Source organism: Molossus molossus, unplaced genomic scaffold, assembly GCF_014108415.1.
Source record: "Molossus molossus isolate mMolMol1 unplaced genomic scaffold, mMolMol1.p scaffold_m16_p_6, whole genome shotgun sequence".
NCBI lineage: Eukaryota > Metazoa > Chordata > Mammalia > Chiroptera > Molossidae > Molossus > Molossus molossus.
Window position 1 is genome coordinate 26,680,040 of NW_023425399.1, and position 14,908 is coordinate 26,694,947.

At 53.6% G+C, this 14,908-nt stretch overlaps 1 protein-coding gene across 6 annotated transcripts; it reads right to left on the minus strand.

The window, feature by feature from the left end:
• Positions 1-293: 293 nt before the first annotated feature.
• On the minus strand, positions 294-10,350 carry LZTS3 (leucine zipper tumor suppressor family member 3). Of its 6 annotated transcripts, none has more exons than XM_036245579.1 (5): positions 9,823-9,917; positions 5,300-5,526; positions 4,309-4,785; positions 3,144-4,010; positions 294-2,827 (listed from the first exon to the last, which is right to left on the minus strand). In XM_036245579.1, exons 3-5 carry the CDS (start codon positions 4,765-4,767, stop codon positions 2,129-2,131), a joined length of 2,025 nt encoding a protein of 674 aa, XP_036101472.1. In that variant the 5' UTR covers positions 4,768-4,785; positions 5,300-5,526; positions 9,823-9,917; the 3' UTR covers positions 294-2,128. The 6 variants fall into 6 exon arrangements, with proteins under 6 accessions (XP_036101472.1, XP_036101476.1, XP_036101477.1 ...); XM_036245583.1 differs by lacking the exon at positions 9,823-9,917 and adding an exon at positions 10,152-10,350 and having other exon boundaries at positions 329-2,827; XM_036245584.1 differs by having other exon boundaries at positions 329-2,827; positions 3,207-4,010; positions 9,823-9,883.
• Between the last annotated feature and the right edge of the window lie 4,558 nt (positions 10,351-14,908).

Consider the following 14,908-nt stretch of genomic DNA (forward strand, 5'->3'; position numbering starts at 1 on the left):
TGTATCTAGCTGTCCTGAATCACCTGCCTTCAGGCCAGCAGCCTATTGTCCACATTCTGAACTGGAACCAGCTTGAAGCCCTTTGGGCGACATTTGAAGAGAAGGCCCCACTGGGCAGAAATGTGGAACCACTACTCCTCCTGGGCAACAGGGAGGAGCTTGGGCTTTGAGCCAACCTCCAAGCATGGCCCAGTGAGAACCTCCAGTATCATGCCTCCTCTGGGAAATCTGTTTACTACAGCTTTGCCCTCCACATCCCCCTCACCTGCAAGACACAAACAAGCCAAAGAATGCCACTCAAGAGGCTTTCTCCATTTTATTTCTTTGGGAAAAGAAAACAAAGTCTTTCCATCACATATGGTAGAGATATATATTTTTATATATTTATATATAATTTCTTTTGTGGTTGGAAGTCCCAAAGCTGAGTCTGTTAATATTTTTCTTTCTTTTTTTTTTTTCCTACTAATGCCTTCTCTTCCCCCTGCCCCTCTGACCCAGGCCCAGGTTCTGGGACAGGTACACTGAGGGGTGAGTGGAATGGGCAGTGATTGCCAGGATGGCCCCCCAACCTAGTTCAGAGATCTGGTGAGGGCCACTGGAAGGGGCTGTGCAGAGACAGAGGCCACACAAAGGGGGCACTCCTGCTTTCATGGGGGATGCACAGCTTTTTAAACAGTCACCAGTCATGGGAGGAGGCTGGTCAGGGTTAGGGGACTTGCTCACAGTAGTTGCCAACTCTCTCCACTCTATTCCCAAACCTAGTCTTGGGAGTGGGAGGAAGAGAGTGAAAAGAGAGAAATATAAGGGCTAAGGGCCAAGCCTCCTCCATTTTTTATTGCTGGTGAATTAGAAATTTGCCTTTCCCTTCCTACCTTGGGGAGATGGACTCTGAGAGGGCCCATAGAGGAGGAAGTCACACTGGCTGCCCCAACCCCCACTGATGGCCATGCCAGGCCTACCCTGGGCAAACGGTGGGTTACTCAGGGCTCTGGGAACCCAAAGGTCAGTGTTCCTCTCGGGTCAGCCTTGTTTTACAAGGGCAATCACAACTACCCTCCTACCCCCCAAACAAGGGCCTCAGTCAGGCTTGGGCCCAGTGGAGCTTGGAAGTGGGCAGTGCACCGAATATCAAGCAGAATTTTCTACTGGAAGAAAAGGTGAGTTTTGGGGGAAGAGGTGGCCTGGGACAATGATGTTCTGAGCTGAAAGCAGAAGGAGGTTGGAGGAATGGGGTGGGGAAGACATCACAGACACTCATGACCTCAGGAACTGGGTGAGGGGAGTGCCTGAGAGGCAGGTAGCACTTAATAGCTGTAGTTAGAACCAGACAGTGTCCCCAGGTGTGGGGTAGGCCAAGCAGGTGAGGCTATTGCCCTTGGATCCTGGCCAGAAAGTGGGGGTGGGGAGGGGGAGCTTAGAAGCCTCCAGGTAACCCTTCCCAGGAACAGGAGGGCAAATCTTTACTGGTCACTGAGCCTCCAGCCCCAGCCCTTCCTTCCCCCAACACACACATATGGACACACTCTGACCAAGCCAGACTCTAAAGGCCTGTGCCCAAGAAACCTTGAGGGGAAGGGGCTGGGCAAGTAGCCCTCTCAACCACAGGCAGGCCATCTGCTCCCACTTGTCCTGCCAATCTGCCCACAGAGGGAGAATAGTGCAGGAAGGAGAGGGGCCAGGAGCCCAAGGTCTGTCAGTTTCAGCACACCCCATGCAGGCCCCTAAGGCTACATGGCCTTGGAGGTGAGCACAGAGAGCATCACTGGACACAGGGCAGCCACCCAGACCCAACAAGGGGCTGGGGCACCTCATGGCGCTGCAGGCCTGCCATCTCCATCTCCAATAAGGGAGTGCCAACAAAGGGAGCCTGGGCCCCTAGTCCCCACTCACTCTGCCCTCTCCATTCCCTGCTTGGAAGGAGGGTCCCAGTGGGTTGCCCAGAGGGGCAGTGGTAGAGCTAGGAGGGCACTCAGTGCAGGGAGGGGAGGGCCCTGGTCAGAGCTGCTTTGAGAACCTCTTTGGTCTGGGGATACGGGAAACATAGGGAAGAGAGATGATGGGAGGGGATACCGGGGACTCCGGCCTTTGACAGGGCATTTGTCAAAAGTCCGAATGCCCAGGTCAGGGATCAGATTTCTGTGGACTCAATGCGCTCAAGGCGGGAGGGGGTCCAGGCTTTCTTCTCTTCGCCATGTTGGGGGGTGGGTGTGCTGGCACCCCCCGTGGCCCCACGTTCACGCAGCCGCCGCTCCAGCTGCTGGTTGCGCTGGTACATCTCCACATAGCTCAGCTGCAGCTGCTTCTGGTACTCGATGACCTTCTCCTTCTCCTCCAGCCACACGCGGCGCTCCTCTGCAAAGCTGGCCCCCTGGCGCTCCCGGGCTCGCCGCTCAGCTGCTAGCTCAGCCTGCAGCCGCCCCACCTCCCGCCGAAGGGCCCTCGTCCCGTTCTCCCCACTAGCATCCACCTCCCCGTCCAAGGAGACCAAGGAGGCAGCAGCGGCCACCCCGGCCTGCCGGCGCATCTTGGCCTCATCGCTCTCACAGGTGGCCAGAGCATCCTGCGGCTCAGCAGGGTCCACAGGGGTCAGTGCCGGCTTGAGGCAGGCGGCGGGCAGCTCACCCTCGGCCAGCTCCAGGCTGGCCTGCTTGCTGCTGAAGGAGTCCCTCAGGCTGAGCAGCTGCTCCTCCTTCTCCCGCAGTGAGGCCCGGCCCTCCCGCAGCTGGGAGCGCAGCCCCACAATCTCACTCAGCTTCTGGGACACATCAGCCTGCGAGTCCTTCAGCTGCTGCTTCAGGAGGGAAATCTCCCCGGCCTTCTGGCACACCTGGCAGGGTCGGGTGGGAGAAGCCGAGGTGAAGGCAGAGCTCTGCTCACCTTACCCCAGCTTCCATATCCAGCCCCAGAGGTACCAGGCTTCTCCAGGGCAACAGGCTGGGCAGAACTGACACACAGGGCCCTCCTTGGACTCAGAACATACATGACCAATCCCACCCAGTCGTCACAGACACTCCTAATCAATCTTGTGCCCCATCCCCCAACTTTCACTCCCTTTGTGATCATGATGGTCTACTGCTCTGGGTTTCTCCAGAGGGATAGAAGGAAGAGGAGACAGGGAGAAGGCCCAAGCCCCCAACCCGCACCTCCCACTTAGTTTCCTCCATCCGGGGCAGGAAGTCGGCCTGCTCCTTCTGGCAGGCGGCCACCTTGTCCTCAAGCTCTTCCCGCTGTCGCATCAGCCGGGCTGCCTCCTCCTGCAGCTGCTTCTTGTCCTGCTGCAGCCGCAACACTTGCAGCTGTAGGCCCTGCTGGGCACGCTGAGCACGGCGGGCCACCTGCTGCAGCTTCCCGCTGCAGCCCTGCCGCAGCTCTGCCAGCTCACGCTCCCACGCTTTCTGCCGCTCCTCCAGCACCTGGGCCACCGCCACCTCACTCTGCTCCAGGCTCCGGCGCAGAGCTGCCACCTCCTGCTCCTTCTCCCACAGCCGCTCCTCTAGATCCTGGATCAGAGCACTGGGCGAGGGTGGTGAGCAGGCCGAAAACGGCAGGCCTCCACCTCCGCCCTCTCCGGATCCCAGGTGGCCAGACCGCCCCATGGATGAAGAAGACCCACTCTTGCTGGAGGCCCGCCCACTATCAGAGGTCGCCAGGTCCTGGTAACCGGACCCACCACCACTGCTGCCACTGCCACTGCCACTACCATAGCCAGCAGTGCCAATGCGGTTGATGTGGCTGGTGGAGGCACTGAGGGGCGCCAGGTGCTGGCTGTAGCTAGAGCTATAGGTGGGCAGGCTTGTGAGTGAGTTCCGGCCTGAGTCTGAGAGGCTGCCCCCACCCCCTCCCGCTGGGGTCATGGTCCGAGACTTGTCCAGTCCACCCTTTAGGCCACCAGGGCCCTGCCGTCCCTCAGGGGTCCCGCTGGTCTGTGGGGGACACAAGTTCTGCATGGAGTGGAAGTTCTTGGGTACAACGGGCTTGAAGGCTGAAGGCCGAACTAGTGGCTCTGAGCACTGCATAAAAGCAAGGAAGGGGGAGTGGGCATCAGGATGGGCCTTAGCCTTCACCCAAGCCTCTTCCCTTTGGCCAAGACCTTTCAGCCCCACCTCCCACCCTCACTGATCTCCATCCCAGGAGTCATTCAAGGCTGGGTCTCTACCTCATGGCCCACCCACGCCAAGTCTTTGCCCTGGACCCACCCTCCAAGCCTAACCTCTATCCTGGCACCTACAACCCAAATTCCAAGAAGGCCCATTTTACTCTCCTCTCTGGGCTACCTCCCATCCCTAGAAAAAGGCCCTGAGAACTAACCTGGTCTAGCTTGCCAGAGGTGGCCAGGAGCTTCGGTGGGTGGCTGGGCTCACGATACTGTGGTGGGGCCTTGTCACTGCCGCCGCTACTGCTGCTGCCGCCACTGCTGCCCACCACATTGCCACAGACATCCGTGTGGTCACTGCCTCTCAGCTCACCATTGAGGTAGAGGGAGTTGGCGAGAGCCTTGTCCTCAGAGGGGTAGCGGCCTGGCCTCTCCCTGCTGCCCCCACTGCCGCCAGCTCGAGGGCCAGGGAAACTGCCCTGGCTGCCCCCACCCCCTGTGCGGGTACCCACACTCTTCATGGCGAACTCTTGGGCATGGGCAACCCCACTGCCCACACTGCCCATGGCCAGACGAGGATCTGGAGGTCCGAGCTCAGAGGGCCGTGGGGCAAAGGCCAGGAGGGGATCCCGCCCCGAGTCAGCGCGCACAGGCAGTGTCTCCAGCTTCGCCATGACTAAGCCAGGGGGGCACTGTGGGCATAGGCAGGAAAGCAGAGATTGGTTAGACCCAACCCCGTGCCCACCACACCATCCAGGTCAGCCCCAGAACCACCTGCACCCTACCTCTCAGCATCCCCTTCCCTACAATAGACACAAGAATTCCCAGACACCCAAGGTAAAGGAATGGGGCTAGGTAAGAATGATACCTTGGTAATGGGAGCTGCCTGTTGCCCACCGGACAGAGCCTGAGCCCAAGACACCATACCCTCCCAGCTTTGCTCAGCTCTCTATTCCACTCCTCAACCCAACCTCCTCTGTTAGCCTCCCAGACTCAGTGGCCCCCTCAATTCTTCACTGCAACGTCCAGAACTTAGGGTTCTTTACCCTGGGTCTGGACCTCTACATCCCATCCAATGAGCAGGGAGATGGGGTTGGAAGAGGACAGCAGTATTTGAATTCAAGAGGAAACCTCAGAAGTTAAAGGAGGGAGAGAAACCCACCCCTATCCAAAAATTGTGAATGGGTTCCTTCTCGGTGCCCTAACCTAGGGTGTTGCGGCCAAGGGCAGAAGTGGAGGATCACTACCAGCGCAGGTTCCTCTCCTTGCCTTTCCAAGGGAGTGGGGGGGCCGATGGGTCCTCAAGCCTGGGACCCTCCGCCGCCCGGTCTGCAGGGGCCATGTGCCTCACTCTCGAAGTCGGGGCTCGGCCCGAACCAGCTGCGCGACTTTGGCCGGGCCGACAGAGCCATCCCGGACTGCAGTTTTCTTCTCTGTAAAATGGGAGGAATGAAGGACCCACCTCGCGGAGCTGCCACGTGCCAGGCGCCCCCAGGTGACGGGCGCCGGATCGGACTGGGGTCTTGAGGGGCAGGGGCAGCAGCTGCCCTTGCAGCGCGCCTGAGGACCACCACGGGCACGCCCCGCCCCCGCAGCCGGCCGGGGACCGCGGCTGCAGCGCGTGGCCAAGGAGACCTCCCGGAGGTCTTCCGAAGTGGGCCGCACGGGCACCTGGCACGGAAGGCCCCTCCCTGCGTGCAGTACCTGCGCAGAGGCCCCCAAGCCGGCTGAGGCCGGGGCGGAGAACGCAGAGCCGCTAGCAGCGAGCGCCCGCCGAGCCTCCCTCGGGGACTGCCTTTCCCACAGGTGGGCGGGAATGGGCGGGGCCTGCGCACCCAGCGGCGCCTAGGAAGATTCCGCGCCGCCGAACCTCGCTAAGAATTCACCGCCTCCGGGAAGACTTCCTGGATTACTCCCCTCCCCGCTCCCTGTGGACCTCAACCCTGCTCAGTGCACCGAGAAGTTCTCGGCGCCCCTCAGTGGGCGTGAACGCCCCCCCCACCCCCACCCCCCAGCCAGCCCACAGGAACAGGGCCAGCAGGGAGAGCAGGGCCTCCAGCTACCTGTACTCAGGGAGGCCCTGCTTCCTGGTTCCTTTGTCTCAAGTCCGCACCTGGGAACACCTGCTCCAGAGATCCGAATAATCCAGCCTGGCAAGGGGCAGTAAGCAGTGCCTACCTGCGGTGTAGGAACTCAAATTCATGTGCCAGAGATGGCAGGGTGCCATTCCCCCTTACTCCCATCAGAAACCAGGTCAGGAGCCCTCCTCTACCAAGGTGAAGGGGTCCAGGTGGCACCCCACAGCCCTTGAGCACTTCTCAGACTCTGTTACCCAGATGCCCACTTCTAATGTTGTGTCCATCCTATCAGGCTCCTGACCCGGGTACCCTAATAAACTATTGCCCTTAGGAGTCTTTTGGCCATCACACATGGAATTACAGCCCTAGGTGGTTGGAAATTTCACCATCAAGCCAGTCCACACTGCCTTTGTGAAATTCCACTCTCTCGGTGCCTGCTCCCTAGGTGTGGAGAACAGCACTTTACCACCTACCTCTCTTGGCCAATCTGTCCCGTGGGGTACAACAGAAGCGCAGGATCAGCACTTTCAGACCCAGAGAGAGTGAAGACCTCCTTATCGTGGTGCCCTAAGGTACCTGCATCACCCTAGTTCCTGCTCTGCCTCCACTCCCAGCATATGCCAATCTGGCTACCCCTCAGCTCAGAAATCCCCCTCCCATCTTAATCATCACCCCCTTCTCTCACCATTCCTGGTACAGTGTAGGAAGCAGCTGAGAATTGAGAGGATGGAGGCTGAGTGGCCTGGAGGTTTGGAACCAGTGGGAAGGCCTGGACAGGGAAGAACTGACAAAACTTCATACAGGTGGAGTTCAGGGGGTGGGGGAAAGGGAAGATCTGGGCTGGAGCAACAGGGCGAGTGTGACACATTTAACATGTCAGGGTGAGAATGTTTGGGGGAAATAGGTGCTTTGGGGAAGACCAGAGAAAGATCTCTCTCAAGCACTGGATAGAGAAAGAGATTGAAATCATCAGCGTTCAAGGGTAGGGTAATCGAGCCCTAGAAGCCTGGGAGGCAGTGAAGGAGCAGGAGGAATGCCAGGAGAAGGCAGGCCCTGCAGAACAAGATGGGGGCCTTCAAGAATGTGGGTACACTTCTGTTATTAAAAAGAGGCCAGGTGAATTGGGATTGGAGAGTGTGCTCTGGATTTGGCAGGTGAAAACATCACTGGTATCTATGAGAGAATGGTTTCTGAAAGGTAGTGCAAGGCGAAGCCAGACTACAGGAGTAGAGGGGTCTGGAGGGAAAGATAGGAGGTTCCCTGCTAAAAGGCCAGAGAAGATTTAAGTGGTTTGGGATCCAAAGGCTTTTTCTAATTTTAAAATTAAACATGGTAGAAACTTGAGTGTGTTGATATGCTGAAGGAAGGTGCCAATAGTGAGACTGGAGACGTAGGCAAGGGGGCTGTGCCAGAGGCCTGGGAGTGGGCATAAGCAAACCTCAGAAGTGATCATGTTGATCATGAGAGTGACAGGGGATAGTAATGTTTGAGAAGGTGCTTTGTAAACTGTAAAGTGTAATACAAGTATGCAGTACTACTACCTTCTCTGAGATCCAGAAAAGAAGAATCTGACCATATGCCACGCTGCCGCACTGTTTCCCTATAGTGTATATGGTCCCCAACCAGGCTCAGATACCCAGAGTCTTGGATGGAAATGAGGTCTAAAGGACTGTATCCTAAGCCTCTTACACTTGTGCTTTACCTGGGAATCCTGTACTGCCAAACCAGAGCAGTTCTTCTCCCTCGAGCCTCACTCCCCAAAGAGCTTCTTGTCATAATTCTAATCTGTCATGGTTAACCCCATGCAAACATTCCCTGCCTCTTGCCTACTCCAAGCTTGTTTCCTCAAAAATCTAGCAGGGAGGTGGCAGGACAAGGAGGGGCATGTTTCCCTGATAGGCAGAAACTGAGTTGAGCTTTGTCTATGGGTCAGAGTCCTGAACTGGCCCCGGTAGCCAAGTGTGGTCTGCAATGGCAGCCTCGTGGCATCAGCTCAACTACCTGTATGACAGCCTGTTTCTTGACTCTACCTCTGTCTCTGACCCAGCGACCCTCAGTGCCTGGGACATTACATACAGTACTAGCAGTCACATAGGGGCCAAAATGTACTCTACCTGTGGGTCACGTGAGTAGGTCCCTCCAACTCATAGTGACCACCTGGCCCCTCCCTACCTGTGTCCTTCCCAATGCTACGAACACTCAACCTTTTCTTGGGGTCTCAGAAGTCCCAAGCTCTACCCTTTCACCCCCTAAAGATCTCAGCAGCCCCCCCCCTCCCCCCCCCGCCAGCACCCATGCTGGGGACTCCTCACTGGCCTTTCTTCCCCAGTACTCATTTCCTTGTGCAACTGCCAGGGGAATCTTTCTAAAGGGCAAAGCTGATCTTGTCACTGCTCTGCCCAAATTCTTCCATGAGCAGCACCAAGCACAGCAGACTAGTCAGAGTTCTGGAGGCATCAGCTCCAAAGAGAAATTAGGGGTGGAACTGTATACAGGTTATTTCACTTCAGGTTCTCACGACTACCTTACAGGAATCTTAAGAAGTATATGATATGTATTATGGGTAAAATGCCTGGCATTCCTCTCAGCCCCCAGAACTAGAGCAGAGCTGGCAGCAGGGCCCCCAAGGCCTCTCCCACTGCCCATCCTATTTCCCCTGACTCGAGCTCCTCTTCAATCCACACATAATCTCTTCCCAGATCGCTGTACCCTTCCTGCATCCTTTAAGACCCATCTAAATGCTGCCTCCAAGGACAACATCCTGATTGCCCAGAGCAGGAAGGGGTCTTAGAGCTCTTGGCTCAGGTCACTTCAGGAAGATTTCATTCTGAGGCTTCCCAGCCGGTGGGTGCCCAGGGAGCACAGATTGCAAAGTCCTGGTGGTCTCTGGGTTCTGGCACTGAGTAGATGCAGAGAGAATATGTGTGGGATTGCTAGTGATGAGCAATGCAAAGAGGCCATGAATCCGGACAGGAAAGGCAGGAAGGTCTTCTGGGAAGAAGGACTAAGGAAGAAAAGAGACCCGGGGCACTGTAAATCTTTTGGGGGTGCAGAGGTATCCAGAAGTTCTTGGTTGGGATGTGTGAAGGGAGATCCATCTTCCCTTGGCGACAACGGGGTAAGGAGGCCCATCCCCTAGATTCTGGTTCTGATGAAGCCCGTGTTTCAGGACTGTGGGGGCTGACAGCGCCCCCCCCCCCAAGCACACACACGCGCGCATCACACGAGCCTCCGCGCGGAGGGGTGAGGGTGTTCGCCATTCACCAACAGCCCACGGCCCACAGCGCGACAGATAGAGACCCGGGCCACAGGCTGTCCTGAGAAGATGCCCGGGGGTCTCTGCAGTGGGGGAAATCCCGCTCGCACCTCCCTGTGCTCCCCACCAGCGCGTGTGGCCCCGGGGGGCGGGGCGCAGAGGGAAGAGGTGACATAATCCGGGCCGCACCCCCTCCGGCCTCCACCGCTCCCCAGGCCCGAAGAAGCATCCATGACATCATCGGTCTCATCTCCACTCCCCTCCCCCCCGGGACCCCAGCAGCGGGACGCGCCCCCTCCCCAGCTCTGAGTCCCGCCGGACGAACCTCGCGGTGCAGTGGGCACAGCGATAGGCTGAAGCCGGGAGGGGCGCCGCGGTGGGCCTGCCTCACTTACTCGCTGCTTCAGGGTCCGGCACGGGGTCTTCGGAACCGACGCCACCGGCCCGGCTCGCTGGTGCAGCCCGAAGCCCGCCCGGCGGGGCGCGCGGCGCGGGCCCGGCTCCGCTCCGCGCCCCTCCCGCTCCCCACCCGGGCCCCGCCCACCCGCAGCTGCGGCAAACGTGGGCCCGCCCTCCAGCCACGCCCCCCGGGGTCGCCAATCCCCAGACCGGGGCGGGACACAGTGCTTTAACCCTTTGGTTGCTGCGTCCCAGTCTGCGAGTGGGACCCCTCTGCTTCACCCGCTGGAGTCGGCCCCGAGCTCCTCTGCACGTCGCCTGTTACCTCTCAAGACCCTTGGACTCAGCCCCCAGTCTCTCCAACAAATGCAGTGGGACCACGCCCTCCCTGAACCCATCTTTGGCGACAGGGAGGGGCCCCTCTGGTTTGGGGAAGGGGCTCGGGACGCCGAGCTCCGAGGGCCACTCCTCTCCTGCTCCTGCTCCTGCTCCGCCGACGCGGTTTCCCAGTGGACACCGTGAAGCCCCGAAAGTCTGCAAGGTGGGGGCGGGGTGAACCGTCAGGGGTGGATCCTACTCGGCGGTGAGAAGACCCGCCCCCGCGCGGGGACCGCAGGCGGGTGTGTGGGAGGCTTCCGAGGGCCGTGACTGCATTCGTCAGCAAACCAAGCCGAGTTGAAACTTGCTGCTCGGGAATGCTTACCGTCTCGGGGAACCGGCGGGCGACCAGGAAAAAGATAAACATTACAGTCCAGCAGGGTTTCAGCGCTTTCACCTTGTGCCCTGCACCTGGGACCAGGCCCGGCCCCATTCTGCATCCTGGTGTGAGAGTGAGGCGGGGACTTCCTTCCGACCGAGAGCATCAGCTTCGCGTGCCCTGTTCTATGCGGGGAGTGTTCGTTCCACCTCGGGTGGCCCGGGAGGACTGCGAGAAGGAAGAGGTCTGGCTAGAACTTGGGCCTTAGGGCGGGAAAGCTAGCCAGGCCTAAGATTAGGCATTAGCAAAAGCCTGGAGGTACAAGGGGTCCGCCCTAAAAACCCGCAGTGTCTCCACTCTGGCTGAGATATAACCCATTGTATCTCTGCTGTTATAGCTGATTTGTTTGATTATCTGTCATCCCATTTTATAGTTTTACTTTTGCTATTTCCTGTTTTCTGAGTTTTTCAATATTTGTTTTTATCTTCTAGTGTTTTTGCAAGGCACAAAGCCAGTTTTATAATTCTCCTGGTGGTTGCCTGTAAGTTTACTAAATAAAAATACAGGTTATATTTCACAAATTATTAGTCAATGATATCATTTTTATATTCCTCCGTATGTAAGGAGAAATTTAATGTGCCTTTCCATGTCCTGGCCTGCTACCCTCACACCTACGAATATTTGTCCACTTAATCCAGGATGATAGACCCAGCTTTTGTTTACACTTTTTTTAAGCCACAAAATCCTCTTTTCAATCATTTCTGGCTTTTGCCAGCCCTTTGTTTAATTGGTATCAATGTCACTGCCAGTTTTTTAATGCTCTAATTTTTCTTTTTCATGCTCAGGCTCAGATCCATCTTTCGTTTGATTTCAGGGAAGACTCCTGAATGTTATGTTTTCCTAAGCCTTTGGCCTAGGTGAGACTGCTTCCTACTGCACACACAAATGGTGGCTGGACTGTGAGCCTCAAAATTTCCCCTCAAGACTCTCTTCTTACTCCATTATCTTTTGGCTTTTAAAATGGCAGCAAGTATACCTGAAACTATATAGAGTTGACCCTTAAACAACCTGGGTTTGAACTGCACAGGTTCACTTGTATGTGGATTTTTTCAATAAGTGTACTGGAATATTTTTTGGAGATTTGTGACAAATTAAAAAAAAACTCACAGATGAACCACATGGTCTAGAAATATTGAAGTATTTAAGAAAAAGTCAGGTATGTCATGAATGCAGTGTATTTTATAATTTACTACCATAAAATATATACAAATCTATTATAAAGAATTAACATTTATCAAAACTTAGGCACACAAACACAGACTGTACATGGTGCCATTCACAGCTGAAATGTAAACAAATGTAAAGATGCAGTATATATGTATAACATACAAAACATATACTAATCAATTGTTTGTTATTGACAAGGCTTCTGGTCAACTGTAGGCTACTAGTAATTGTTTTGGGGAAGTCAAGTTATATAAGGATTTTCAACTGCCCAGGGGTTGGTGTCCCTAACCCTCATTGTTCAAGGGTTAACTGTAATTTTATATGTCAATTATATCTCAAAATAAATGGTAGCAAAACTGGGCTGGTTTGTTTTAGGTGAGCAATTTGCCTAGTGCTTACTGGGACTTATTACCCTCAAAAGTCAAACATTTTGCCAGCGTAAGTCTCAATGTGGACCTTTTTCTATTAATTTTCCTTAAATAAAAGGTCTTTTCAGCTTAGATGTTTTCTTCTAATATGTTCCTGTCTAATCTGTGAACAGATTGTTTCAGTTAATTTTTTTTATTTTTATTCTTTTTTTTGGTGGATATTTTTCCATTGATTTTTATTTTTTAAATTTTTATTTATTTATTTATTCATTATTTGTTGTTAATCCTCACTCAAGGATATTTTTCCATTAACTCTTAGGTAGAGTGGAAGGGAGGGAGGGAGACACATCAATTGGTTGCCTCCCATATGACTCCTAATCAGGGCCAGGGATCAAACCCACAACCCAGGTACGTGCCCTTGTCCTGTCCGGCAATCGAACCTATGACCCTTTAGTCTGAGGGCTGATGCTTTTAACCACTGAGCAAAACCAGCCAGGGTTCCACTGATTTTTAGATAGAGTGGAAAGTACGGCCCTGGCTCAGCGGTTAGAGCGTCGGCCTGCGGTCCTGAGAGACCCGGGTTCGGTTCCCGCTAAGGGCACGTACCTCGGTTGCAGTTTGTCCCCGGCCCTGGTCGGTTGTGTGGGTGGCAGCCACTCGATGTGTTCCTTTCACATCGATGTTTCTCTCTCTCTCTCTGTTCCTCTCTCTCTCCCACTCTACCTGAACAAAAAATGGAAAAATGTCCTCGGGTGAGGATAAAAAAAAAAAAAAGAAAGTACGTGTGCTTGACCTGGAATTGAACCCAGGACCCTTTGGTAGACCAATACTCTAACTGCTGAGCCAAAGTGGCCAGGGCTGTTTTTTGTTTTTTGCTCCACTAAAATGATCACAATGGGCCAGCATTGTCAATTAATTTTGTCCTTTTTCTCTGCATCCTGGGAGTTTTGTTTTTCATTTTTTTAATCCTCACCAAAGGATATTTTTCCATTGATTTTTAGATCAGAGTGGGAGGGAGGGTGGGAGAGAAACATAGACTCTGTACTTTAGTACTTAGTACTCTGTATTTAATTCTGTTTTTCTTCTCATTTTAATCAGTTTTCACCTCACCTATCTTGATCTCAATCTCTCTTTATAGTTTTCTGTTCTTAGCTTTGAGAGGATAGAGTCTTAGAGAATGTGGTTTTGCATATTAAGGACACTAGGAAAATAAGAGAATCCCATAAATGACTCTGTTCTAATGTATATGAAAATCTTAATAAAGTAGATAATTTTCTGACAAAATTATAAAAAAAAAGAGGTTGAAAACATTATCCAAGAAATATGTCCAGCCCTGGCCGGTTTGGCTCAGCGGTTAGAGTGTTGGCCTGCCGTCCAGAGAGACCCGGGTTCGGTTCCCGCTAAGGGTGTGTACCCCGGTTGCAGTTTGTCCCCGGCCCTGGTTGGGTTGTGCAGGAGGCAGCCACTCCATGTGTCCCTTTCACGTCGATGTTTCTCTCTCTCTCTCTCCCCCTCCCACTCTATCTAAAAAAATAAAATAAAGAAAGAAAAATATTTTTAAAAAAAAGAAAAAAGAAAGAAATATGTCCAAAAAAGACTTGGGCTCAGATGGTTTATTGAAAGAATTCTCTCAAACTTTCTGTAAATAGATAATCCTCACCCCATAAATCTATGAGCCAGAAAAATGAGAATGATCTTTCTTTTTTTTTTTTTATCCTCACCTGAGGACATTTTTTGCATCTATCTTCAGATAGAGCAGGAGAGAGAGAAACGTCAGTGTGAGAGAGACACATCGAGTGGTTGCCACCCACACAACCCCAACCTGGGTGGGGGATGAACTGCAACCGAGGTATGTGTCCTTAGCAGGAACCGAACCCGGGACTCTCTTGTTTGCAGGCTGATGTTCTAACCACTGAGAAAACCGGCCAGGGCTGATCTTTCATTTTCTGAAGCCACAATTCCCCTTATACCAATTCCCAATAAAGATAGCATAGTTCATCCCTGTCCAGGAGGCTTAGTTGGTTGGAGCATCACCCTGTACAACAAAAGGTAGAGGGTTTGATTCCCGGTCAGGTCACATACCTAGGTTGCAGGTTCGACCCCCAGTTATGCATGTATGAGAGGTAACCAGTCAATGTTTCTCACATTGATGTTTCTCCCTTCCTCTATCTCTAAAATCAACAATCTATGAGTTTGTTAAATAAGAAAAAAAAACCATAGATGCAAGAAAGTCGTTCAAAAGTTAGTACCCAAAAAGGAACTCTCATAATTAACCAGGAATGGTTAAAATTAAGATTCAATAGTTTGTGCTTCCTTGCCATCTGGTGAAGGCAGTAGGGCCTCAAATGGCCTACCTGAAAGTTACCCTAGCCTATCAATCTTTTTTTTGGTTTTTATCCTCACCCGAGGACATTTTTGCATTTCTCTTAAGATAGAGTGGGAGGGAGAGAGGGGGGAAGAGAGAGAGAGAAACATAGATGTGAGAGAGACACATCGAGTGGTTGCCACCCACATGACCCCAACTGCGGCTGAGGACAAACTGCAACCGATGTACGTGCCCTTAGCAGGAAATGAACCAGGGACTCTGGTCCACGGGCCGCTCTAACCGCTGAACCAAACTGGCCAGGGCATAGCCAATCTTTATCCAATGGACCAAGTGCAGCTCCTGCTTATCTCTGAGTAGCAGGTTTCAGACTTTGCCAGCCTTCAGAGTTATTCAAACAACCCAATTGCCTCGCCTACAGGAACCAGGGGTCACTTCACCCTCTTACTGCTACAACATCTGTTCCC

Bases quoted from the DNA above. Each gene is read 5' to 3' on its own strand.
- LZTS3 (XM_036245579.1), bottom strand. From the start codon at position 4,767: ATGGCGAAGCTGGAGACACTGCCTGTGCGCGCTGACTCGGGGCGGGAT. The intron at 4,011-4,308 runs GTTAGTTCTCAG...GCTTTTATGCAG, and splicing joins CCTCTGGCAAGCTAGACCAG to TGCTCAGAGCCACTAGTTCG. The intron at 2,828-3,143 runs GTGCGGGTTGGG...CGACCCTGCCAG, and splicing joins TGGAGGAAACTAAGTGGGAG to GTGTGCCAGAAGGCCGGGGA.